At 48.0% G+C, this 27,795-nt stretch overlaps 1 protein-coding gene across 5 annotated transcripts in view; it reads right to left on the bottom strand.

The window, feature by feature from the left end:
* Window positions 1-27,795, bottom strand: part of OPA1 (OPA1 mitochondrial dynamin like GTPase) — a 1,475,337-nt gene that overhangs the window by 1,050,878 nt on the left and 396,664 nt on the right. For 3 of the 5 annotated variants that reach the window (XM_069617417.1, XM_069617414.1, XM_069617416.1), the window contains one exon: window positions 11,691-11,744. In XM_069617417.1, coding sequence (XP_069473518.1) covers window positions 11,691-11,744 — 54 coding nt within the window. The remainder of the gene's footprint in view (window positions 1-11,690; window positions 11,745-27,795) is intronic. The other 2 variants (XM_069617415.1, XM_069617418.1) reach the window with 1 other exon arrangement.

A 27,795-nucleotide genomic window follows, 5' to 3' on the forward strand; every position in this document is an offset into this window, starting at 1 on the left:
GGAGGAGGGAGTGATAGTGTTATGTATCCCTTTAGGGATGGACCGAGTGTAATGCGGCTTTGCCAAATCTGGTCTCTTGAGCAGTGGAGGAATCCAGATTGTAAAATTTTGTGAATGTATGCGGCGACGACCATGTGGCAGCCGCACATATGTCCCGGACCGGTACCCCTCTCTGGAGAGCCGAAGAAGCTGCGATACCCCTGGTTGAATGAGCCCTGAGGTTTTGTGGTGGCTCTTTCCCTGCTAGTCTATAACATTCCAGGATGGCCAAGATAATCCACCTGGAGATGGTTGGTTTTGTTATGGGTAGTCCCAACTTGTGACCCGAGTATCCTACAAGCAGCTGGTCTGCTTGATGATTCTAGCCATTCTGCTGATGTAAAAGCTGAGAGCTCGCCTAGGGTCCAGCCTGTGTAGCCTTTCCTCCTCTTTCCCCGGATGGGGAGGAGGGTAGAATGAAGGCAAGGTAATTTTATGAGTAATATGGAATTCAGAAACCACCTTTGGGAGAAAATTAGGCTTCACCTGAAGGACAACCTTGTCCTTGTGGAGGAATGTATGAGGGGGTTTACAGGAGAGAGCTTGTAGCTCACTAACCCTCCTAGCCGATGTTAGTGCTACAAGTAGGACAGTTTTAAGTGTGAGAAATCTTAATGCGCAAGAGTGAAGTGGCTCGAATGGAGTGCCCATTAAGAAGTTCAAGACTAAATTTAAGTCCCATAATGGAACCTGGAATGGTTTTGGAGGGTAAACATTAGTCAGGCCCTTGAGAAATTGTACCACTAGAGGAATTTTGAAATACGATGGTTCCTCCGCAGTACGCTTGAAGATTGAAAGCGCTGCGAGATAGCCTTTTACAGTGCCAACTTGAAGGCCTGAGTTTGCCAAGTAGAGTAGAAACGATAGCACCGTTAGTGTATCACATGAAAAAGGGTCGATATTCTCTTCCCTACACCAGCTGCAAAACTTGTTCCAACGGCAGCGGTATAAAGACTTTGTTGCTGGTCTTCTGGCCGAAAGCAACACCTCCATGACGTCATCAGGGAGATCCCAATCCTTGTACCTCAACCTTTCAGAAACCAAAAGTGAAGGTTGAGGGTTCTGATGTCTGGATGGAGAACCTGACCTCCCTTCTGCGAGAGAAGATTCTCTTTGAGTGGGAGACGGATTGGAGGACAGATGGACATATCTAGAAGGTCCGGGTACCACGTCCTCATGGTTTTCCGGAATCTTCTCAACCTCCTGATCATTTGAGGAATAACAGGGACTGGTGGAAACGCGTAGAGGAGTGGAAACTCCCAGTCCACTACGAACGCGTCTCCCAGAGCTCCTCTCGGGGGAAATTCCCTTGAACAGAACAGATCGCACTTCCTGTTGGTGCTTGTGGCGAACAGATCCACCTGAGGGGTTCCCCAAAGGGCGAAGATCTCTTGAAGGACTTCCTGAGCTAGCTCCCATTCGTGGGAGATTGTGCTCTGCCTGCTCAGAGTGTCCGCTGTCAAATTCTTCTCTCCGGCTAGATGGACTGCCGATAGAGAGATTCCTTCCTGAATTGCCCAAAACCAGAGCTGCATTGCCTCTCTACACAGTGGCAGTGATCCTACGCCTCCTCTTTTGTTGAGGTAGTGCATGGCCACCATGTTGTCCGTCATTATCAGGACATTTCTCCCCTGTACTGATGGCAGGAAAGCTTTCAGCGCTAGTCTGATCGCTCTCAGCTCTAATAGGTTGATATGTAGTCTGGACTCCGATGGAGACCAACGACCGCTGATGGTCAAGTCGTTGGCATGGGCTCCCCACCCTGTGAGCGAGTCGTCTGTGACTACTGTTATCTCCGGCCATGGTTGCCAAAACAGTTCTCCTTTCAAGATGTTCTCTGAATAGGCCCAACATTGAAGGTCGTGGGCTACCTTGTCCGGAATCCGGAGGAGGTCTGACATTCTCCCTGAGAATTGTGACCACTGACTTCTCAGTGCACACTGAAGAGATCTCATTCTCAGGCGAGCCTCTGGCACAAGAAAGATGCAGGATGCCGTGAGGCCTAGCAACCTCAAAAAGTCAAAGGCTGGGAGACGTTGGGCATTTTGATACTTGGTGACCATCTGTAGAATATCTTGAGCCCTCACCTCTGGTGGCGAGGCTTTTCCCAGGGAAGTGTCCAGGACCACTCCAATGAACTGGAGTCTCTGAGATGGTATCATCTGTGACTTCTTTAAATTGAGGGAGAAGCCCAGTCTGTGAAGGAAGAGGCAGACATAATCTAGCTGGGTCCGGGCCTGTTCCGAAGATACGGCCCTGATCAGCCAATCGTCCAGGTAGGGATAGACGTGGACCCCTTCCCTCCTTAGACTCGCCGCCACTACCGACATCAGCTTGGTGAAGACCCTCGGGGCGGAGGTCAGCCCAAATGGCAGAACTCGAAATTGATAATGAGAGTTGCCAATTGCGAACCTAAGGTATTTCCTGTGCTGGAGATGGATTGGTACATGGAAATAAGCATCCTGAAGGTCCAGAGATACCAGCCAGTCCTGGAGCTGGAGGGCCTGAAGGATCTGAGAGAGAGTTACCATCTTGAACTTGTCCTTCCTGAGGAACTTGTTCAATTCTCTTAAGTCCAGGATGGGACTCAGTCCTCCGTCCTTCTTTGGTATGAGAAGAACAAGTTACTTTCTTACCTGGTAACGTTCTTTCGATGGGATGGTCCGACGACGTATTCCATATCTATGACATGTAATCACCACAGCTGTGCTGCTTCGGAAACTTTTTTCGGCGTCTGTGTCCTGCGTCGATGACGTCGATGCGCCGTCGTCGAGGGCCTCCTCCGACGTCCGACGTCACCCGATGTGATAAGTAGGACGCACGACGCCCGTAGCCTCAGTTGTAGTTTTTTCCCCCAGAACGTGTGACACTAGTCAACTGCCAGTCAGACACAAAGCCTTGCGGAACGTAAGCTGCAATCGCAAAAGAAATTCTGCAGCGGGGAAGGCAGGGCGGAGGCGATATGGAATACGTCGTCGGACCATCCCATCGAAAGAACGTTACCAGGTAAGAAAGTAACTTGTTCTTCGAGGGGATTGGGTCCTCCGACGTATTCCATATCTATGACAGACTCCCAAAGCAGTACCAGAGCAAGGAGGAGGGAAAGAATTTAGAATCAAAATTTAGAATAGCCAATCAAATAGCAGAGCAAAGGACCGCCTTGCCAAAGGCCTGTGCTCGGATGGAATCGAGGGAATAGTGACGTACAAATGTATGTACTGAAGCCCAGGTGGCTGCATCACAGATGTTGCGAATAGGAACACCCCTCTGCAGGGCAGTAGACGCAGCCATATCCCTGGTAGAATGGGCCCGCAAGCCAGCCGGTGGATCCTTATGCGCCAAGCGGTAGCACTCCGAGATGGCCAAAATAATCCAGCGAGACAAAGTCTGTTTCGTCACAGCTTGATCGTCCACTCTGACCCGGGACATGCGTGAAACATAAAAGCTTAAAGCTCTCCTAGGATCAAGCCTATGGAGCCTCTCCTCTTCCTTACCAGGATGCGGAGGAGGATAGAATGCCGGAAGAACAACCTTCTGGGCCAAATCAAATTCCGTCACTACCTTCGGAAGAAAAGAAGGACGAACTCTAAGGACAACCCTGTCCTTGTGAAATACAGTGAAGGGTGGCTTAACTGAAAGTGCCTGTAACTCACTCACTCTGCGAGCGGAAGTAACCGCAATTAAAAACACAGTTTTCAGAGTTAACAGCCTCAAAGGGCAAGAATGTAAAGGCTCAAACGGAGCACCCATAAGAAACTTAAGAACAAGGTTTAAATCCCAACCGGGCACCAGGAAAGGTGACGGAGGGAACACATTAGTGAGCCCTTTCAGAAACTGTGAAATTAAAGGGATTTTAAAGTAAGAACACTCTTCAGACGAGCGCTTAAAGATGGACAGCGCCGCCAGGTAACCTTTAATGGTACCCACTTGCAAGCCCCTGTGGGCCAAAGAAAGTAAAAAGGACAGAACCATGGGGATGTCACATGCAAAAGGATCCACATTCTGAACTCTGCACCAGTCGCAGAACTTACGCCAACGGCAACGGTACAGAGACTTTGTTGCTGGCCTTCGGGCCGAAAGCAACACCTCCATCACGTCTTCAGGGAGGTCCCAATCCCTATACCTCAACCTTTCAGAAGCCAAGCGTGAAGGTTGAGGGATCTGACCTCTGGATGGAGAACCTGACCCCGCCCCTCCCGTGAGAGCAGATCGTCTCGGTAGGGAAGACGACGCAAAGGGCAGATGGACAAGTCGAGAAGGTCCGGGTACCACGTCCTCCGAGCCCACACCGGAGCAATGAGGATCATCCGGGAACCGAACTTCTGTAACCTCCGCAGCACTTGCGGGATGACGGGGACTGGAGGAAACGCGTACAGCAGCGGGAATGACCACTCCACCACGAACGCGTCTCCTAAGGCTCCTTTTGGAGGAAATTCCCGCGAGCAAAACCTTTCGCACTTCCGGTTGACACTGGAGGCGAAGAGATCCACTTGAGGGGTCCCCCAAAGGGCGAAGATCTCCAGGAGAATCTCCTGAGCCAACTCCCACTCGTGAGAGATCGTGCTCTGCCTGCTCAGAGCGTCCGCCGTCACGTTTTCGTCTCCGGCCAGATGAACTGCCGAGATCGAAACTTCCTGCTGGATGGCCCAGAACTCGAGCTGCATCGCCTCCCTGCACAGAGGAAGTGACCCTTCCCCCCCCTTTTTGTTGAGGTAGTGCATGGCCACTGTGTTGTCCGTCAGGATCAGGACACTCTTTCCTCGCACAGTCGGCAGAAAAGCCTTCAGGGCTAGCCTGACGGCCCTCAGCTCCAACAGATTGATATGGATTCTGGACTCCGACGGAGACCAAAGACCGCTGACTGTCAGCCCGTTGGCATGAGCTCCCCAACCCGTGAGGGATGCATCCGTCACGATCGTCACCTCCGGCCAGGGAAGCCAAAATGGAGCCCCCTTCATCAAGTTGCCTTTGACGGCCCACCACAGAAGGTCCCGGGCGACCGAGGGCGGCACCTGAACCGGGCCCGACATCCTGCCGGAGGACTGCGACCATTGCATCTTGAGCGCCCACTGCAAAGATCTCATCCGCAGGCGAGCCTCTGGCACCAGAAGAATGCAGGATGCCATGAGGCCGAGCAACCTCAAGAACTCGAACGCTGGGAGCGTCTGGGCATGCTGAAACTTGTGCACCATCTGCTGAATGTAAAGAGCCCTCACCTGGGGAGGAAAACACTGCCCCAGGGAAGTGTTAAGCACTGCTCAGATGTACTGGAGCTGCTGTGTTGGCGTCAAATGGGACTTCTTTAAATTGAGGGAGAAGCCCAGCCTGTGAAGGGAGTGGCAGGTGACGGACAGATGATCCAGGACTTGCTCGGGAGAACTCCCCCTGATCAACCAATCGTCCAGGTAGGGGTAGACGTGAATCCCCCTTGCCTGAGATGCGCTGCCACCACCACCATGAGCTTGGTGAAAACCCTCGGGGCGGAGGTCAATCCGAACGGCAGGACCCGAAACTGAAAGTGCGAGTCGCCAACCGGAACCTCAGGTACTTCTTGTGCTTGGGATGGATCGGCACATGGAAGTAAGCATCCTTGAGGTCGAGTGACACCAACCAGTCCTGAAGCTGAAGGGCCTGGAGGACTTCACAGAGAGTAACCATCTTGAACTTGTCCTTCCCGAGGAGTTTGTTCAAACCGCGCAAGTCCATGATGGGTCTCAATCCCCCGTCTTTCTTCGAAATCAAAAAATAAGGGGAATACCATCCCTTGTTCCTCTCCGCTACAGGCACCAATTCTATGGCGCCTTTCTCCAGCAGGGCTTGAATTTCCTGCGCAAGGAGCGGATCCGGACTCTGCAAAGAGAGGTTCCCCGGTGGATTGTCGCGAGGCCTGTGCCGAAAGGGAAGACAGTAGCCGTGGGTTATGATCTCCAGAACCCACACATCTTAAGTAATGGCTTGCCACTCTACAAGATGCTGCGCCAGCCTTCCCCCAACCGGCGAACCATGGGACATGGCCTCATGACTGAATGGGAGCGGCTGCGGCGTTACCTGAGGGCAAAGAGGCAACTGCCCGAGCGGCCTTGGCACCACGGGTACCCTGTCGTCCACCTCTGGTACCCCTGCGTTGGCCTCTTTGACTGCCAGCTCCTCTCGCTTTACTGAAGCAGTAATAGCGAAAGGAACCACCCTTCCACTGCTGTCCCCTAGGACGAAAAGGCGGAGGTTGGCGAACTGCAGCACCCAACGACTTCGCTGCAGCTTTTGAGGTCTGCAACCTCTCAAGGCTCTCGTCAGCCTTGCTGCCAAAAAGGTGTTCACCGTCAAAGGGCATGTTGAGGAGCCGGGACTGCACATCAGGAGCAAATCCCGACTTCCGCAACCAGGCAAACCTGCGTATTACGGTGCTCGCCGCCATGGACCTACTGATGCATTCAGCTAAGTCCAAACCCGACTGAACGGACTCACACATGGCATCCTTACCATCCTGGACCATAGCAAGGAAACCATCCCGTTCGTCCCCTTCGGGAATATGTTCAGCCGCTAATGCAACACAGTTCCACAGAGTGTGTGTGAAACGAGACAAGGCACAAATGGAGTTGGCCGCCTGAAGCGCCATACCACCAGAAGAAAACACTTTCTTCGCCCAGCCATCAAAACGTTTGTCGTCCCTATCAGGAGGGATGGTAGGGTACGACGCCTGCTTTGCCGGGGCCGTGGCCGCCTGCACCACCAAACTCTCCGGAGTGGGGTGCCTGGTCCAGTAGCAGGGGTCGCTACTGGCTGGATGTTATTTTCGCGACAAGGATCTGCCCACCACCGGGAGACTCTCCGGAGCAGTCCAAGCCGCCGCCACCCTTCTCTGTAAAGCCATATGGAACGGCAGTACCGGATCAGTTGGGGGACCAACATCAAGGATGTCCGTCAGATCATCCTGCACAAACTCCCCTGGGGGAGCAGACCATCCCAAGTACTCAGAAACCCTAGCCATAAGGCGCCGGTACAAGGAATCGGCATGAGAGCCAGGCTCAGGCCTACAAAACTCCACCTCCGGAGAGGTGTCCAGTCCACTGGCATCATGCAGTGACTGTCTCAAATCGTCAAACTGACTATGGCCGAGACAATTTCATCTGGAACCTGACTAGGAACCAGGCCATCAGAATCCTCATCCGCCTCTGAAATATAGTCCAGGTGGCGAAAAGAAGGCACCCGAGAGTGCTTGCTCTTAACCAGAGCCTTCCTAGGGGGTTCTCCCGTGCCACGGGGTACCTCCGACATGAAAGGCGTCGATGGCGTCGAGCGAATCGGCGTCGAGAGAACCGGCATCGGCGCCGAGAGGATCGGCGTCGAGGAAATCGGCGTCGACGTCAGATGCAGCGCCTCCAGCATCGGCGGCGTCGACACAGCCCTCGAAGCCGGAGCCCCGAGCGTGTCCCTCGACGACCTGAGCGTCGACGGCTTCGACGACTTCCTCGGAGCCGGAGCCTCGAGAAAGCCCGTCGACGCCCTCGACGCCTCAGACGTCGATGTCTTCCTCGAAGACCTCACAGGTGCATGCGGTCTCGAACGCGTCGAGGACCGGGACCTGGAACGGGTACGTCGAGAACGAGTCTCCTTGTCCGAACGGGACCTCTCCCGTGACTCGTGCCGACCACTCTTGCGAGCGGTGTCTCTCGACCTCTCACGACCGACCCCACTCAGGGGCGCAGACGGCTTAGTACCCTGCGACTCAAGAATCGCCAGCATTTTCTTCCCGAAGGAAGCCCATTCCTCCGGCGTCACACGGCTGGTGGGGTAAGCGACGTGCCGGGCAGAGTCCGCCGAAGAGAACCTGGAAGACGACCGGTGTCGGCGCTTCCGAGAATGCCTCGAAGAGGCTGAGGATTGGCGAGACCGACTCCTAGAAGGAGACCCACAAGACTTCCGACGATGACGCGGAGAGTCACCCCTCGAATCATCCGTCGAAAGCCCCGCAGACTTCGACTTCCTGGGCTTGGACACCCGACCTACCGACAACTTCTTCTTACGTTCGCGTAAGGCTTTGGACAAGAGCGACTGGCAGTCGATACAGTCATCCGTGTCGTGGGCCTCCCCGAGGCACCAGAGGCAGGCGTCGTGCGAGTCCGTCACCGACACACTCCCCGCACTTCTTGAAACCCGGAGGCGGGGTCGAAGACGAAGTAGAAGACATCTTCACAAAAAGGATTTTCACAAAACGAACAGGTTCGAAGAACCGAGAAGAACAGAACTCCAAAGAGTCAAGGCGTTAACCGAGATTCACGAAGCAACACGTTCGTGGAAAAAACGGAACTGAGGCTACGGGCGTCGTGCGTCCTACTTATCACATCGGATGACGTCGGACGTCTGAGGAGGCCCTCGACGACGGCGCATCGACGTCATCGACGCAGGAAAAAGTTTCCGAAGCAGCACAGCTGTGGTGATTACATGTCATAGATATGGAATACGTCGGAGGATCCAATCCCCTCGAAAGTAGGGGGGAGTACCAGCCCTTGTTTCTGTCCGCTACAGGTACCGGTTCTATGGCACCTTTCTCTAGCAGGTCCATAATTTCCTGCACGAGGAGCAGATCTGGAACTTTTCGGGAGCTGTTCCCCGGTGGATGACTCTGAGGGATGTGTAGAAAAGGTAGGCAGTAACCTTGGGCAACTGTCTCCAACGCCCAAGCATCTGACGTTATAGCCTGCCATTCCGTCAGATGGTGAGTTAACCTGCCCCCCACAGGTGTCTTGTGTGCGAAGGCCTCAGAGTGGTTTGGGGGCGGCTGTTGCAGATGCCGAGGGTAAAGAGGCACCTGCTGCTGCTGCGGTCTTAGTACCTTTGACCCGTCCACATCGGGTGGATCTTCTTTGGCCTCTTTGATCCGGCTGTCCTCTGCCTTTTCCGAATGCGGAATAACAGCGAAAGGACTTTCCTCTCCCAGAGGTTCCTGAGTGGCGAAAAGGAGTCTGGCGGATAGCAGCTCCTAAAGATTTTGCTGCTGCCTTGGAAGTCTGTAACTTTTCCAGACTGTCATCAGCCTTTTTTCCGAATAATGAAGAGCCGTCAAAGGGCATAGTCAAAAGTCTGGCCTGTACATCTGGAGCAAAGCCAGACTTTCGCAACCACGCATGTTTGTGGATTGTTGTAGTAGCCGCCATGGCCCTGCAGATACTGTCAGTGGAATCGATGCCAGTTTGAAGAGACTCGCACATGGCATCTTTGCCATCTTGAATGATGTTAAGGAAGGCTTCCTTCTCCTCTCCATCGGGTATGCAGTCAGCCGCTGATGAAGCACACTCCCATAATGTGTGACTGAACCTGGCGAGCGTACAGGTGGCGTTGATGGACTTCAACGCCATACTACAGGCAGAGAAGACTTTCTTTGCCATAGAGTCGTACCTCTTGTCATCCCTGTCCTGTGGGACAGTAGGGTAAGCAGTCCTACTGCTGGATGAAGTTGCCGCTTGAACCACCAGGCTCTCTGGGGTCAGGTGTTTTGACAGGTATTCAGGGTCAGCAGCCGCTACCCTATACTTTGTCGACAGTCTTTTATTGACTGCTGGGATGACTTCGGGAGTCTCCCAATTGGATGCAATTTTTCTTTGCAGGGCTGCATGGAAGGGGACCACCGGGTCCTCCTGTGGGCCTTTGTCCAATATATCCGTTAGATCATCCTGTTGGAAAACAGGTGAAGGCGCAGACCAGCCCATAAACTCAATTATTCTTGCCATCAGGGTTCTATATGGCGTTTCGGCATGTTCCCCTGGGTCTGGCTTTACAAATTCCACTTCTGGGGAAGTGTCAAGTCCACTGGCCTCATGAAGTGAGTCCTGTAGTTCCTTCAGCCTCCTTTCTTCAGAGGTGAAATCCTCTGCAGCAGGCAGTGAGGATCTCTGTAAACCAAAAGTTTCTTGGTCAGAGTCTTCTCTTTCTTCAAAAATTGAAGAAAGACCAGGGTATTCTGATCTCTGAAATGGAGTAAAGCCCATTTCTAGGGCTGAAGGAGCCAAACTCGTCGTTATTGGACGAGAAAATGTCGAAGTCGTCGACGCCGATGTAACCGGCCTCGAAGGCGCCGAAAATGCCGTTGAAAAAACTGGAAGGGGCCTCGAAGAATTCGAGAGGATCGGGATCCTACTCGAGGGCATCGACGACAGTCTCAGCGTCGTGCCGGAGGCCCTTGAAAACACTGTTGGCTGTGGAGCCTTGGTCCTCTCTTTCATCGGCGTCGAGTCGATCGACCATTGCGTCGAGGAACCCTTCGACAAAGGCGTCGATGGCGCCCACCCGTGCGCCGAAGGAATCTTCGACGACGGCGAAGGAACCCTCGACGACGGCGAAGACGGTGCCTTCTTAGCCGATGGCTCATGGCGCTCTCGGGTGGAATGTTTCGCCGGGTGCTGCGACTCGCGGCGTTTTGATTTTTTGGGTTTTTCACCCGGGGTATCACCCTCAGCTGTCTTCGAGGGGGTCGAGGCCGCGTTTTCGAAGACGCTTAACATTTTCTTTCTGAATTCCTCCCACTCAGCTTGAGAACTGTGTTTGGTTGGACAGGAAACTCTTTCTGGGGACACCGAAGACGACGAGGAATGGGACTTTCGACGTCTCTTTTTTGAGTTTCTAGATCTCGACGAATGGTGGGAGCTGCTTCGAGATCTAGAATGGGAGTGTTTGACGGCGAGGAGACGAATGCCTCGACCGAGGAAACCTTCAAGGAGGATTTGGCTGACTTGCCTCTCTCGAGCTTCCCCTTTCGCTCCTTCAGGGCTTTCGCCGTCATGGACATGCAGTCCTCACACTCTGAACAATGGTGCTCAGACCCCAAGCACCATAAACAGACCCTGTGTGGATCCGTTATTGACATTTTTTTACCGCAGTCTCGACATTTCTTGAAGCCGGATCGCGGCGTCGTCGGTTCTGATGAAGAAGCCATCGAGAACGATAAGGAATATTCGTCGAAATAGATTTAGATAAACCTGAATGAACTGAGCAACGACGTTCCGAGGCCCCACGAAGCACGGAAAAACGGAACTGAGCAACGGACGCAGCGCGTGTCTATTTATGGGCATGGTGACGTCGGCGCCGATACGGTGGCGGTCGAGGGACATCGACTCGGCGGACGTCGACGCGCAGCGCCCTCTACAGAAAAAATTTCCGAGGCCAGCAAGCTGAAAACGTATATCAAAGATAAGGAATACATCGGAGGACACACTCCGTTCGAAATATACAGACTGTAGAGGCTTGGTAGCCTTCACCCGCCACCAATTCTTGAGTCTACATGCAATCTTTCTACAGAGCGTGCACGGAAACCAGAGACTTCCTCTGAATTCTATGAGGGCGAGTGTGGCCTCTGGATCACGTGGAAGGCAGCAGCAGCTGTACAGCAATGCCTTTTATCTCTACTAACATAGGGCCACCTTAGTAAGGTGGACAAAGTAAAAATGGCATAATTAAAATACCACTCAATTATGATTTGAGATTGCCTGATGCATGTACCACATGGGTTGCACAGAAAGCACAGCATGTGTTAAATGGAGACTGTTTACCAAACTACCTTGCTAATCTGCTGAAGGATCAACTCAAGTGGGTGATACTTGGAGGACTAATAAGTCAAACATTCATGCATTTGAAGCACACATCGGTATTCAGGTTACCTGGGTTCGCAGGAGCTCTTCCTGAAGTTGATCTGCTTTTTCTCGGTCAGACTGCTGGAAAAGGAATCATAGAAAAACAAGATTTACACTGAAAAAGCTTACACAGAGGAATGATTAATTCCCATCAACAGCACATTTTACATTTCAGAAAAACATTACATAGATGTTCACTGCGGGTCAGAATAGCAGAAGACCCACTCAACAGCATTTCCTTTAATAGGTTAGCTAATGGCAACCTTGACGGGGGTGGGGAGTCAATCTGGAATTGGTGTGGCACACAAAAGCAATTACTATATCAGCCAAAGTAAAATTCCCCCAAAAATATTGTCAGTAAAACTAAATGATAAACGCTTACCTAATGTTTAGAATTAATACATAGTATTCATGATTGTGACAGTATTTAAAAAGTCAAAGAAAATGTAAAATTCAAAAACTTCTACCATTTAGCAGTGAGCACTCTTTCATCTCGTGTGGTGAGGGCATGGTGGGCATTAATGGAAAATGAATGACCGACTCTTGACTTCCTTTGCCTGCAGGAATAGACAAAGAAATATGACCCTGCCTGAAATTGGAGGAAACACTGCTTCACAACCTACTAATTCACACCCTATTGCAATAAAAAAAAAACTAATTGGGTTGAATATATCCCTGAGAATTATTTGGACTACCTGATGAAGCAGGTTTGTGTTAAAAGAAGAGCAAGATACTGTTTTGTTGTTTTATTTGTCCACCGGAGCCACCAGCCGGGAGCTGGAAGATACTTTTTTTGTTTGTACACTGGAACCACTGAAACATGAACCGGAAGAGACTTTTGAGAACTCTTTGGTGGGGGTTAGAAAAGCGGCCACCACCTAGTGAACCAAAGGGGAGAGCCACCCTATTCCAAGTCTTTCTTTCTCTAGTGATAGGACAGATATTAGGGGAGTGTAGGTTTTGACAGCGGCTGACTATTTGTTCGGCATCCTGACAAGCACCCATTTGTTGTTGGACTCATAGTTGTAGGGCTTAGAGAAGGTTTTCTTTAAGGTCAAATAAAGAGTGGTGTTGAAGCATGCCCTCTTGTCCGTCACCTATATGCAACTTACCACACTACGTTGAAGACCACAGGCTGCATTATACGTGTTCAAAAGGTAAGTAAAGAAATGCTTCTCTCCCAGTTCCACCACTCTAGGGGAGGCCCAGGTGGGATCCTTAACCAGACCCCCCATTGATCCTAGTTATTAGGATGAGGACTGCATGGCAATGCAACCCTTTGGCAGGAGGGGGGTAGGAATAGGTAGTATAACCTACCCCCCTTACTCACATTTCTCCAGGGACCACTTCAGGGGGTTGTTCCTGAATCCACTGTGCCCAGTTACTTCTACCATGTGCCCTGACTGAGGGAGGTCAGGGGCAGAGGAGATTTTGGCGGCGTGATTGTGTCCAGCTAATATGGGGTTCAGGCTCCAGTGATCCAATTCTGAAGTCTGGACAGCTGGTCACCCATGGCACAAAGAGATGCTGTCCTCCACGGGACAGGCAAACTCAGACGACCTCCAGGTCAGGAAGAAAATGGGATTTGGCGAGCGTCAAAACGATCAGGCTGATACAGACCATCATCGTAGGGCAAAAAAAAAAAAAAAGAGTCAGGGTTTGCAGGGGCAAGGTTCCAATTACCGTCTGCAGGAGCAATGTTACAATTACTGTACACATAATTGGAGGGTGTTTCTCAAGAGGTTAAGTGTTTGGGGAAGTTGGGGGATGGAGTTTGCCTTTTGTTATTTCCTTACATTAAGTCATGCAGCCAAGATGACAGAACCATGAAGAGGAGGCTGATTGGATAGGAGGGCTGGAACAATGGAGGACAGCTCAGGATAGCTGGGACTCGGGAGGATAGCTCAGGGGCAACATGCTCGCCTTGGAAGCAAGACGACACGGAACACCACAGGTTCGATTCCCGGATCCGCGCTTAGAAACCTCTGGGTATTAAGCGCGTTATAAATAACATATCATAACAATGACCTTGGAATGTTCCGAACAATCCTAAACTGCCTTTCATCAGATAATCCATAGAGATTGTGTTATGTTTAGATCCCTTAAATTAGGCCCCCCCCCCCCCCGAGAACCTTTGAAACTGGAGAAAATACCTAAGCAGCTGAAGCCAGCAACCTGGGACTTCAACTACAGTCATCTATCAGGTGGGAGCGCAGGTTTTTGAGTGAAATGTGTGGAAACCAACTATAAATATTAGGACTGCCTGAAGCAGATTGAACCTGTATAGTTTTTAATTGACTGTTCGCCACGTAACGACAATCAGAAGAAAGAGGCGACCAGCTATTTTTGTAGATGAGCATGTTGCAGTGCAGAATATACTGTGCGATTCCAACCGTTCATTGTGGATGAGTGCATGTTGGTGTTGCGCTACGTTTCAAGCGATCACCATTTATTTTGCATGAGCTGGCAGCGCTGCCGCCTCAGCTCGTATCCTGCAGGGTTACCATACTCTGCAGGCGCATCCCTGGAATCAGAGCAGCGTTTCGAGTTTTGTCGCAGCTAAATCCTCAGCCTGAGAGTGGCGCGGACATCCAAGTGCTAACTCCAGTCAAGGAAGAAAAGATGGAGAATTGTTTTTTATTTCCATGGGTGTACATGTTGAAGCGGGCCCCGTCAAGGTTTTGGTTGCTAGGATACCTACCCAGCATTTCTCTCGCGTGTGCACGTGTCTGCTGAAAGAATGGTCAGGAAGGAGCAACCTGATCTTCCTCAATGCAGTGCCTTTCTGGAAAAAAGTCAATGATATTCAATTCTTTCAAGAAGGAACTTGAAGCCTTAAGTGAAATGTTTAAGAAAGGAGGTCACATTTATTTAGTGTAGTTCGGGAAAGTTAGAGTAGGTGTTCTTTAAAAATGTTGTACAAAGCTACAAAAGAAGAGATTATGAACAAGAGAACTGAAGCACACAGTCTCTTTTACCAGTCATTTCCTAGCAACAAGTGGAGATGTGACAGGTAGAGGAGGGGCTTGAAGGGGGAATTAGTGTGAGTAACAAGGTGTTCGTTGTCACACTGCAGATTGTGGCAAACCGAGCCAGTCAAAACAGCATCTTTTATTTTATCCACAACCCCTTTCCCTTTCTTGGGGTTCTTAACTCAGCTCTGAAATTCTTAAGTTGGGTTGGAAACGTCTGGAGGGTCTGTGGGATTGGCAGCTCCCACAGAAGAAGCAGACAACACCAGACACAAAGGAGCAGGTCCGGCACAGTATCTCTATGGTGTAGGAGGCTGAAACTGCAGGAGCAGAGGTCTTGTTGTACAAGTTGAAGATTGACAAAGTTCCACTGATACACTGGGAACGCTGACGGTTGCAGAGAGGTAGCTCGGTACAGTGCTGGTCTGTCCATTTGTTGGTCCAAGAACCCCTTTGCAGGTGCGGCAGACATGGATCGGTACAGGAAGTTCCCACAAGTCCAGGGGTCGAAGCACCAACGAGGACCTTCTTGAGATCAAGAAAGAAGCAGGGCTTCAACAGGACTTGGCTGGAGGTAATCTGCTGGTCAGCTGCAATGGTCATCCTCGGGTCTTCAGTGGTATGCACTTCTTCGCAGGGGTCTTGGCTCCAATGATGATCTCTCGACTGGCTGCAGAAGTCTTTCTTTTATCCAGGACTTGCACTGGGGTTGGCACCAGGCTGGGTACAGACACCACAACACACACACACAAAGAAGGCTTTGCCAGGGAAAGGACTCCATATTTTGAAATTCTGGACCCAAGAGGCAGGAAGATGGCCAAAGGAAAAGGCGAAAATCTTGTGGCACAACCATTTTAGAGCATGTTGTACTCCTTACAGCATTATGAAGTAAAATGAAAGTGCTTGAATAAAAGTAAGAAACTCAGTAGACAAATGCCTATCCTGGAGACATTGTATATGTAACCACTGCAATGAATTAAGAGTATTTGCCCCTTCTCCCCAGAGGGGAGCCACCCCCTTTGAAGCTAGGGAGGTGAGCCTGCTCCGCAAGACCCTCCCTAGGGGTCTGGGCAAGTGGGACCTCACTGGAAGAGACTCCATCTAGGGGACAATGACTCATTCCCAAAAACTCCCTATAAAGGAAACACTATCCACTATATGGGATTACCTTCAGTCTCAAGTAATGTGCTTTCCTTTTGTTTGGCTTTAGGTAATGCTGGATGAAACATGACATGGCGTAAAAGGGGACGCCTCCTTGATCATTGACTTGTATGTAACCAGGAATCATCGATGAGAGAGAGAGCCATAGGCAGGGGATGAGACAAACATTTGAGAGTTCCAGGCTGAAGAAGTTATTTATCGTTTCACAAGCTACAAGTCTCAGAAGGTTCTTCATCACTCCAAGAATTCTCCTCTAAGCTATTGGAAAGGAAGCACAGGTCACGAGGAATCCACTGGGCGGTTGGGGCATTGGGTATTTGCCTATGCTGTCAATGTTTATTATTGCTCTTGTTTTTTCCTCACCCCCTGGAGATCTCCACATCAGTAGGAGAGTTCAGAGCTCTGTTATTTTCTCCATGTCCCTTTTCCCCAGGGGTGTGTAGGGTTCAGCTGTTTACCAGTTAGCCGTAGACGAAACGCCCTTGTGGGTCTGCAGGGTTCAGCAGCTCTTGCGGATCTGGCAGAGTGAAATACACACAATTTCACCTGAGCGGTCATGAGCTCCTCAGAGATTACAAAGGATTATCTGGGTGAAATAATTAGCGATTTAAGGGAAGAATTAAGGGCAGCTCACAAGGAGAATGTAAACATGTACATTTTCCTTGTGAGCTGCCTAAAAAATTAGAGGGTTGAAGAGTTGAGTAATATGGTAACCCACATACAGGAGACCAGAAAACCTCAATCGTCCAAGCCCAGTGACTGTGATGAACCTCCAGTGGTTAAAGAGGGCTTGGTAGATAATCTGGAGACAGGAAATGGGCAGTAGGTGGACAGACACCCTTTCTGATGTCTGTTCCGTTGGCTTCCCCAGAGCGGTTTGGATGGGTCCCCAATACATTTCAAACCTTTATGACTCAGTGAGAGTCACACTTTCTTTGCAGGCCAGAGATTTTACCCAAAGATGCAGTTGCTTTTGTGCTATTCTATTTATCTGGTGGGACGTCAGTCTGGTAAGTCAGGGAAGTTCAGTCTTAAAGAACTGTATCCTTTTGTTTCAAAAGTGGTTTGATTAAAGGCAGATTTCTTTGGCGGTTGATGAGGAATTGTTGGAATTTAAATAAAGGAAACATGGACTTAGTACATGATATCACTAAATTTAAATCATTAGTGCTTGAGAGTTGGTGGCCTGAAGAAAAGCGAGCATCTTTGTTTTACTGGGGATTGAGGGATGAGTTGTAGGGCGCATTGTCTGGGATTGTGGATCGCCTGATCTCTCACAAGGATTGAATTTAGTCATGCAAGTAGATTTTCATCTGTGAGAAAGAAAAGCTGAGCGTATGAGGGGTAATGGAGAAGCGAGACATGTGTGGGGACCGGCCCAGATGTGAAGTATGGAGCAGGGATGTTAAGAGTCAAGAGTCCGGAACAGGTTGGAAAGTTAGGAGGCCCTCTCTCTAAAGAGGAGAACAGACGTTGCTTGAACAATTGATGTTTGTATTATGACAACGGTGGACACTTTCTGGGAAATTGTCCTTTCACCCCTAAAAGATTACAGTCTTCAGCAACCTAGACACAGCAGGTCATTGACACTATTCAGTCGACAGCTCCACATATCACCATTAACGTATCCATGTTTTTTGAGGGAAACTTGAAGGGGAGTGTGCCGGTGGTGATTGATTCTGGAGCTACAGGGAATTTTATGTACCTGGGGTTGGGCTAAGGCTCTTGGGATTACTTTGGTGGAAAAATATATGGAAGGACCAGTTAGAGTACAATAGATCGCTCCCTTCTAACTTCTGGTCCCATCAAACGAAACAGCAACCATGACAATGTCTTTTGTGGGAAACCATGGGGGAGAAGATAGTTTTTGAACTTACTGATGCCGCTCAGTTAAAGATTATTCTTGGAATGCTGTGGCTGCCATATGACAACCCAGTAATTGATTGGTGTAGACGTGTGGTTAAGTTTAAGTCCGAATTCGGTAAGGAGCACAGTCTTGGGTTCTTGATGTTACTAATTTGGAAGGGGAAGCAAGTGTGAAAGGTTTGGCAGAAGGTGGCGTGGAGTCTCATTCCATTGGAGCAATTATAGCGGCGTTGCCGGAGCGTTACAATTAATTCTAGGATGTATTTGATGAAACGGGAGCAGGGGAACGTCCTACACATAGATTGTTCAATTGCAAATAAGATTTAGAGGCAGGCCTCAATGCGATGCAGTAGAGTATGCACTCTTACAGAAAAAGAGAACAACCATCTTAAAGAATATCTCGCAGAAAATGTGGCCAAGGGGTTTATCAGACAGACACTCTGTCCCCAACTGCATCCCTGTTGTTTTTTGTCCCTAAGAAAGATGGCAAGCTGCGAACGTGTATAAATTATTGTGCATTTAATAAGGTCACCATTAAGAAGCTGTATCACCTTCCTTTGATCTCAGTAATGCTGGACCAGGAGCAGCAATATCCACTAAATTAGACCTACAGGATGCTTATAATTTGGTCAGAGTCAAACACAGTCTTCCACTCATCACCCTGTCTAAGACAAGATTTGGGTTATTTGAATACCAGGTTATGCCTTTTGGTCTTTGTAATGCTCCAGCAGACATCCTGTTTTTCAGTAAGGTAGTCCTCAGAATGCTTAGACATATTTGTTATCGTGTAGACGACGCTTTGATTTTATTTTGAGAAACTAGACCATCACCAGATCCAGGTCAGGTTTTGCAAAGCTGGACAGGAGTCAATTTCACACCGAGACTGTTGTGTTCCTTTGATTTGTGATCTCGCCCAAGGATTTGTAGATGGATTCCAGGAAAGTTCAAGCCGTCAAGGAGTGTCCGTCTCCAACCAAGATAAAAGAAGTGCAAAGTTTCATGGGCTTCGCAATATTTGATCAAAGAAGGATTTCCTCAGGTAATGACCCCAATCACAACACATCTTAAGAAAGGGGTAAGATTCAATTGGAGCCTGTAAACTGAGGAAGCTTTCTAGTTGCTTAAAGATCGATATACTTCGGGTCGCATATTGTTACACCCAATCTTGCTATTGGAGCAGTGTTGTCTCAGGAGGATAGCTCAAGGGCAACACACTCGCTTTGGAAGCAAGACGACGCAGAGCAACACAGGTTCGATCCCCAGGTCCGTGCGCATTATAAAATAACCAATTAACAATTATCAAAGACATGGAGATACTGGCCAATTGCATCCAGTGGCTTTCTTTTCCCAAAAATTCTCCCCTGCTGAAAGTATTTATACTATTATGGATCACAAGCTTCTTGCAATCAAATCTGCTTTTGTTGAACGCCGGCACTATCTGAAAGCAGAAAGACCTACAGTTACAGACCATCAAAACCTGTTCTTTCTTAAATCTGCAAAGACCCTCACGCCAAGACAGCTACGCTGGTTTTTTTTGTTGACGATTACGACTTTGTGGTGACCTTCAAGCTGGGCAGATTAAATGGTAAAGCAGATGCTTTACCAGTAGTAAACATGGAATTGAACTGAGTGCTAAACATTTTATTTCTGAGGAACGTTTCATCTCAGCAAGTATTATTGTGATAGGTGGGGGGAGGGGATTACTTTAGGAAGTCCAACAGATTATGTTTGAGGAACAAATGGCAAATTGGGCTCTGTAGGATTGTGTTCGAACTATTAAGAAGAGATTAACTTGTGTACAGAAAATGATTTCTTTCATCAGAAAAGTTGTGCAAGGCAGTTCAAGGACTGTCATGAGTGCATGTTGATGGAGCATCCTGGATATCAGAAGACTTTGGAGTCAGTTCGAGGAGAGTTTTGGTGCAATTCCATAAAGACTTGTAAAGTCTGTGCCCAGTCAAAGAGTGCAGTGGGAAAGCTGGCTGGTTTATTGGAGCCTTGGCCTATTCCACCACGTCCCTGGCATACATCTCAATGCATTTTGTAGTGGATCTCCCAAAATATCAAGACTGTTTTGCTATTTTAGTGGTTGTGGATGTTTTGACCACGATGGGGCACTTTATTCCTATTAAGGGTGAGGTGACAGCTGTTCCACTTGCTCAGAGTTTTTTTTACAGGGTTTAGTTAGGCTGCACAGCTTACCGAGCCAGGTGATTTCAGATCACAGACAGTGGGTTAAAGTTTGTATACAGGTTTTGTTAGGCATTTTGTAAGGAGCTCGTGGTAGAAGTACAATTGTCCTCTGGTTATCATCCCAAAACCAACAAGCAAGTGGAACATGCAATCAAGCGTTGGAGAAATAACTTGGGTGTTACCTGAAAGTTGACAATAGCTGGATAGATTTGATTTGGCTAGCTGAATTTGCTTTGAACTCTGTAAAAGATTCAACATCCATGTCCCCTTTCTTTTATAGTTGCGGTTTTCATTTAGGATTTCCACGGGAACTGGTGAGGAAGGAGTCCACTAACCCGGATGTTGAGGAAAGATTACAAGCCATTAAGCTAGGACTAGAGAAAGCATTAAGTGCCTTACAAGATGTATACTTATACATCTAATTATAAGAGGTTTGCTGAGAAAATGCAAGGCAGGCCCAGTATATGCTACAGAACATTGGGTGTGGCTTGCCACAAAGTACTTAAGGTTAAAGGGAAGGAACACGTTTAGTGCCAGATTTGAAGGACCGCTTGAAATTGAAAAGATTAACCCAGTGGCTGTCAGACAAATATTTCCCTCCAGTTTAAAGGTCCATCCTACATTGCACGCAAGTTTGTTGAACCCAAAGGAACCTGGCTGGGAACACCACCTCCTCCTCCTCCTATAGTTTCTGAAGACGACTCCTTGGAATATGAAGTAAGAGCTACCGTGGATCCTAGGAAGGTTAGGGGAAGGTTGCAATACTTGAATGACTGGGAGGGGTATGGTCCGCAGGAGTGATCTTGGGAATCTGCATAAGACATTCATGCCCCACAGTTAGTAGCAAGATTTCACAAAAGACATCAACATGACCAGGACATGGCTTAGGAGAGGGGGTAATATCAGGTCTGCTAGGCCAATGACCAGGGAGGGCAGCTGCTTCTTTCACAGGAAGGTATAATATTTGATTAGTATATTTTGTAGGTATAGGCCTTAACTAGGGTCTCCAGAAACCTGAAGGGATCCCAAATGAACATGGTGGTGGAGGAGCCGAGAGCCAACTGGTTGTTACCCCTGAACAAAGGAGTGCTATCCAGCATTCTAAAACACTTTTCATTAAAGTTGTCAAGCAGGAAGGCCCTGTTTCTAAGAAGCACACAAAGGTAAGGCCTGTACTGTGAATTTGATTGAAGGTAAGAGTCGGGATTGAGAGAAGTTGCTAGGTGTTATTCTCTGTGGGACACTGGAACATATACGGTGTGACGCAGTGCTGCAGGAGTGGTTTTATCCATTTTAAGCACAAGAACTAGAATAAAAGTTTAAGGACAAACTTCTGAACGCTTGCATACAGTAAAGATTTATTGTCATTTGTATTTGCAGCGACATTTTCATGAAGCGCTCCATCTGCAACAGTCAGTTCTCGCGTTTCAACTACGATCATGCTCAGTAGAAATACTTTCAGAAAGGAGTCATACGGGCTGCATAGCAGTGAGACACTATCAAGGCAGGCGGTGTGTTTTGCTTGTGTGCTTCGTATTGCTGTGTGCATTTGAAATGGACTGAAATTAATTACCTTGGAAACCGCAGTGAAAGAAGAGCCTAAGTATTCTATTTGGTAAAACTAGGAGAGTAGTGTCCGTGTGAAGCACTTGTACTACGTACTTCTGGAGTCCAAACTCAAGCAAGGAGATTAGTGTCTGCAATTGACTTCAGTTTTAAAAGCATGTTCTGTTTGAGACAAGAGAACAAATATGTTCTGTTTGAGACAAGAGAACAAATATGTTCTGTTTGAGACAAGAGAACAAATATGTTCTGTTTGAGACAAGAGAACAAATATTCTGGAGGATTTTTTAAGTAAGGAAAACATATGTGAATACCTTCATAGCAACAGGATTCAGGATTAGTTTTTAGGAAGGAAATATTTATATGAACAATTAATAGTGACACTAAGGATAACCTTCGGCTTAACACGTTATTCCGAGATAGAACAGTATTGTAGTTAGAATGTATTAGGGGCAGTTTTAGTCACAGCTTGGTTTGTATTTATAATTCTTCAGGAAGCATTAAGTAGGGAAAATAAAGGTCAAGGATGATTTTTTTTGGGAGACTTATCCATGAGATTGTCAGGTCACAAAAATTGCAGGGACACTTAGAAGAGTTTAATATTTTGTAAGGGTGCAGAAGGAGGAGACTGACACACAGGTGGCATGGTGATCGCTATAGAAGTATTAACAAGGAAAATAAAGAGAAAGCCTAACTTCCCCCATTTCTAAGAGGGGTTTCCCTGCCTCAACTAAAGACTAAGGGTTCCTTCAGAATGTCTGTGCTAATCACCACTCCACTGTGCTGTGTCAAAAACCCTTGTTCTGTCCCTTGCACATAAAACTAAACTGGAGATAAAGTAGACCATCTTGGTCCAGAAGAATGACTCCATTCTTCTTGCCTGGAGGATAAGAGTTCACTTCAAGTTTTGGCTTCTTAGGGGAATGGCTCCCTTCCCCAGGTCAGAACTGTTCTCCAACACAAAAGGCAAAGTTTAATCACTTCTACTTGGCAGACGCACTGCCCATCTCTTAACACTCTGTACCAGAAAGTCTTTTTAACTTTGGATGCCAGGAGAATGACTCCCTGTTGGTATCTTGGGTTTCAGAGTTCGATGTAACCAGAGGGAATGACTCACCTTCCCCCCAAGTCTCTCTTTCATTTAGTTTCACAACTTTACCATACCAGGGGGAATAACATCTTCTCCCTGGTCTTCCTTTCACTTGGTTCTGGGACAACTTGGTTCACTCACCTGCCAAGCCAGGCCCCAAGGAAGACTATATGCAAATGCAAGACTCCCTGGTTTTGCGTGGTGGTTCCAGAACCATATGTCTGTTTCTGGTGATGGGCAGACTGGTTTTACTTGCCTGCCAAGTACTGCCCCCAGGAGGATTATGGACAACTGTTCCTCGACTCTCCATCTTTAGTTGGGGAGGATTCCCCTTAATTATAAAATATCTGCTTTTTAGATTTTCTGGGAGGAGGGGTCGAATATTGCCACATATTTGCAGAATTTCCTACTTGGTGCCCTTCTGTGCCTACCTGCCAGTCCGTTCACACCTGTACCTTTTGGGTTCTTTTTCACAGGCTCTGTCCAGTTTCTGGGAGGTTTCATCCTTACTCAGGTCTCTCATGGCTCCCGCTGACTTCTCCTTTGCTACGCCGGCTCAGCAGCATTCAGCTCCTTGCGTACGCTTGGCTGTTCCAGACCACGTGGTCCAGCTCTTCTCTGAGGTCAGGTTACTGCCTCGCAGGTTCTTTACAGGCTCTTCTGACGTAAGACACCACAGAGACATCTTCCTGCTTGACAGCATCCTGGTCTGCAGGCACTTGAGTTTCCTGTGCCCAACAGTTTCTTCGCCCTCGGTTCCTCCTAGGACAGCTTGACAGCCCGTTTGACCAGGTATTGAGTCCTTCTTCCCTTTTTATCTTGATTGTTGAAACAATTTGACATGAATGACTACAATGTTTTCTGCTGAGCATTCCTCGCTACTCTGTGCCTCCTCCTCGTCTCAATCTTTCCCATACAGGTGTCTAACTGGGTAGTCCCAGCTCTTCCTCGTCTCAGTGGATGTCACACTAACTGCCCTACACATGTACATGGGCTGGCTGGGTATACACAGTGGGGAGGGGGGGGTCAATAGGGGTTGGACGGAAGTGGCCAAAACGTGTTTTCCTGAGATGATCTCCTTGAACCCCAGAAGGGGAGTCTCTCCCCCATGAGATCCTCCAGCCGAGTACCCCCCCGAGGGAGACGATCGGGTAGTGGCTTCACCTGCCTGGCCTCATGGGAAGGGGCTCCCCCTCGGGAGAAGTGATGACATTTTGGGATTTGTCACAATATATTTACATCTCTTATTGGGTTGGGGGGGGAGAATCAGTGAGGTTTGATGTCTTTACATGGTATGTTCCTTAACTATCCCTCTTAAGGTCATCATGGAGGGAGCCCATCTGAATGATTGGTTGGAACTTGGGTCAGGGGAATCAGGCAAAATTCTAAACTTTCGAAAATCTCATTTAGGAAGTATTCTGTTTTTGACGTTCCCCAGTTATATAGGCCCAATCTGTGAATGTTGTTGAGGAACTTCACAGATACAAGGAAGGACAGTTTACAGGAACTTTGTGGGACACTGGTGTGGCACAGTGGGATGCAGTGTTCATTACGAACTAAGTTAATTATTTGTAACAAGGAAAGTATTTACGAGAAGGCATTCCTCATATGCTTCAAAGTGTTATTTCATGTCCAGCAGCATAGTTTATTCCACACTGCTTCCCTTAAGAAGACCGTTTTCTAAGAAATCGCCTCCTTATTGCGCTGAGGCTGCGTAATGGAAAACATAGTGGGGGCGTGGTCTCGAGCTCTTGACTACATAGTGTTTTCGTTATCCCAAGAAACACTAGACCGGTGCAGTGTTCGGCCCAGTAGTATGCATGAGTATTTGGATAGCAAACTCAGTAATGAAAGTCATTTCTCCGAGCAGCACTGCTGTAATAACTTTGTAGAGAGCCAGATGTAGACATCATTCATAGAGGCCCCCCCCCCTCATCTCCATCATATTGGAATAACAGCAAGAAAACACTGGTATCATCCCAATAACCACATCGAAGGTATGAGAGGCGTTATGCACTCAGACAACTGTACAGAATGTATCCCCGAACTGATAAGGTAGACATGAGTCTGCCGACACCACGGGACACAGAAGAACTATAAGTTAAGTCTGACTGATGTCAGGTGACGCCACTGATGAAAGAAGATACGTTGATGCAATAAACCAGATGAATGGATATCTAAAGAATGAAGATGTAATTGAAGCAACAAAGTAAACATACGCGAATATGAAGAAAACCATATACACTAAGATAAGTGATATAATCGATCTATATAGGCAGACACACAAGGTAGATAAGACAAAGTAGAATCTTGCTAAAGTAGGAAATAGAACGCGAGTAAAGCCGCAATGTTGAGAAAATAGATGTCGACATTGTATAATAGTTAAGTGGGAAGCCTTGAGAAGGAAAACCAAGGCTGATAGACACTGAAAAACAGATTTGTGCAAGAACAAAGGTTATCTGGTAGGCTCAGAATCAGGGATGCCACAACAAGAAGCAACTGCAAGCCTTGAATGGAGTCGAAGAGGATAAGCCATGTACATAGGACATATTTCTCTTAGATTAAGGAAAGGAGTGAACAGTTACGAGTGCCAAGAATTGTACAATTAAAGATGCAGAAAGTACATGCAAGACGGAGCAAATAAGTCTCCAGATTCCAAGGAGAGTAATGGCACCCAATATAATTGCATCATATAGCACTAAATAAAAGCGAAGAATGGACAAAATCATGGTCTCCTCACAGGTGGTACAAGACCAGAAGACAAGGCCTATTCATAAAGCTCCAGACGAAGATACCAATGTACCTTCACTCCCTTTAAAGTTCTGAGGAAGAGAACAGTCAGCAAGGTCAACTACAAAGAAGCCGCCTTGGCTTAGGGCCTAACTGATGAGAGATGGTAGACTAATTAGCTAAGAAGGGCAGTTTTTTTGCATCTGGGTTTTGCGGTTTACGTGCTTGTTAGGCAGAATCCTGTGCAGTTCCCTTAGGGAGCACTACAGAAGATTAAGACTACAGGTGAGAGCAATAAATACCCTTTGGTATCAGTCCCTACCACAAAGATTTAGTTGGTAGCTGTGGATAAGCAGTCAGACTTATCTCAAGAGGGAGATAAACAGTCCTCAGGGTTTACACAAAAGGACTACAGTACTATGGCATAAGGAAACACCAAAGCTTTGTATTAAAAAGAATATATATATTTATTTTACACACTTCTAGTTAAACACATTAATCACAGTGACTAAAGCAAGTTAAAATCAGTCAAGAAAAGTATACACAACTCCTGGTTAAATTGTAGACAAGTTTGAGCACGAGTGAAAACTGAGCAAAACGGCACAGTGAAAACCAAACACAAATGGCCCTATCAATTTCTCACAAGGGAGGGAAAGGACAATTTATACAGGAATATACTCTTAGGCAACCTAGCAACACTTCCCAATAAGATTGTGAACAAGTTTAGGCAAGGCAGTACTTTAGCATGTATAATACTGAGGTGAAAACTGAGCAAAAGGGCACTTCACAAGTTTTAAAAGTGGGAAGGAAAAGGTGGTTATAAGAGTTAGGTGCACCAACACATTTCTAGGTGAGAAGCAATCTAGAGACGGCAGTTATAACAGATTCAGCCAGAGTCAGCGGTTCAGGGCAAAGAGCAAGTCTTTGTTAAACGATTTGAAAAGGTGGTTGCAGAAGGTGAAAGATAATATTAGATGATAGGGGTGGCCAACCCAACAGGTAGGTAAAGGATTTAAAACACCTTCAGTGCTACCAAACGAAAAGGGAGGCCTGGTGGAACAAAGTACCTTAAAATGAAGAAGAGGCTCCTGCGGTGGCAGTTGTTCCTGCAGTTCGGGAGATCCAGCAGAGGAAGACAGACTCTCGTCGTGGAGGAAGGTTCGAGTTACTGCACTGCCCAGGGATGAAACCAGCCGCGGTGCTGCCAAACGAAATAAAAAGTACGCTCCTTTAAATCGCGGTCCGGGTGGACGGGTGCCTGGCTATCCGGACTCGAGTGCAGGGCACTGGCGATTTGACCAAGGCAGGTCGTGGAAGGCGATTGGCAAACTGGTTGGCCCCACCAGCTCAAGGGAAGAAGGCTCTTGCAGATGAAGATCTTCTCTCGTAGTGTGGAGAAAAGTGGTGAGACTCTGTAGCAGGGCTTCACCGGTGGTTCAGTTGGTGCAGCTGTCTTTGGCTTCTCTCCTCTTCAGCTTCTTAGTTCCAGTGGCAACGTCTTGCTCTTCCAGTCCTCAGGACCCTGCTTTTATGCAAAAAGATCCCCATTCATGCAGCCTAGCTGTCACTCACACACTGGAGTGGTCATCCTGGCGGGAGACCCTCCAGCCTATCAGGGCAGAGTGCAACATGTTTTGCTGAGGCAACCCTGTCCAGGGGTCCTACTCCCCCTCCCACACAATGGGTCCACCCCAGACTCAGTGGCGCCAAAAGGAGGGCTTCTTGGCAGAAGCCTGCAAAAAGGACGAACAAAGGATCCCCGACCTGGGTTAGGTTCGTAGAGAAAGACACGTGAAAGAATTTATATAAAAGTTCTGGCAAATAAAACCTAACGGAGTAAAGTTAATATAAAAATAAACTGGCGGTATGTTAGAGGCTGTCAGTAATTGTGGTAGCCTCGAACAATGGGAAAATCCCATAGGGAAATATTTGCGGTCGAATATTTTTGGTATTAACCACTGCCACCAGCCAGAAACGAGAGAGGGACTGTATGGTACCCTCTCAAAAATGAACACAAGGGAAAAACTATTAACCCTTGCCAGTATCTCCATAGTAAGTAGATGGGTTGTACTAGTTTTGTTCATAAAGAGTGACTAGTAAAGTCAATGGGGACTTTACATGCCCTGGGAGACAGTAGTAAGTCCCAGTGTATGGAGTCTATGTTTGGGGGTCCCTACGACACCCTTGTGTCACTGCACGGAGGGTGCTGTGTAGCACATGTGTATAAAGATGGTTCCTATGAGGGTGAAAAAAAACCCATAGACATTAAACACAAAAAATAGCCTAGAACACACATAGCAAAAATGCCCAAGAGTGGGAAAAAGAGTCACTCTTAGCATGAGAAAAAAACAAACCCTTCAAATCCAGCAAAGCTGCTGGGGGAATCTATAGGTAAGGGAAATTAGCCATAGAATGAGAATTCTCCCTAACAGTGCTACAAACCAGCCGAATGTCCAAGGTTGGAAGAGTGCCAACCAATCATGAGGGCCTATGTAATGGTGGACCATACATTGTTGCACGGGTCTATATGTTGCTGTTATTATGTTATTATCTGTAT

The sequence above is a fragment of the Ambystoma mexicanum genome, chromosome 10 (genome assembly GCF_040938575.1).
Source record: "Ambystoma mexicanum isolate Mex_15411 chromosome 10, UKY_AmexF1_1, whole genome shotgun sequence".
NCBI classification, from domain to species: Eukaryota; Metazoa; Chordata; class Amphibia; order Caudata; family Ambystomatidae; genus Ambystoma; species Ambystoma mexicanum.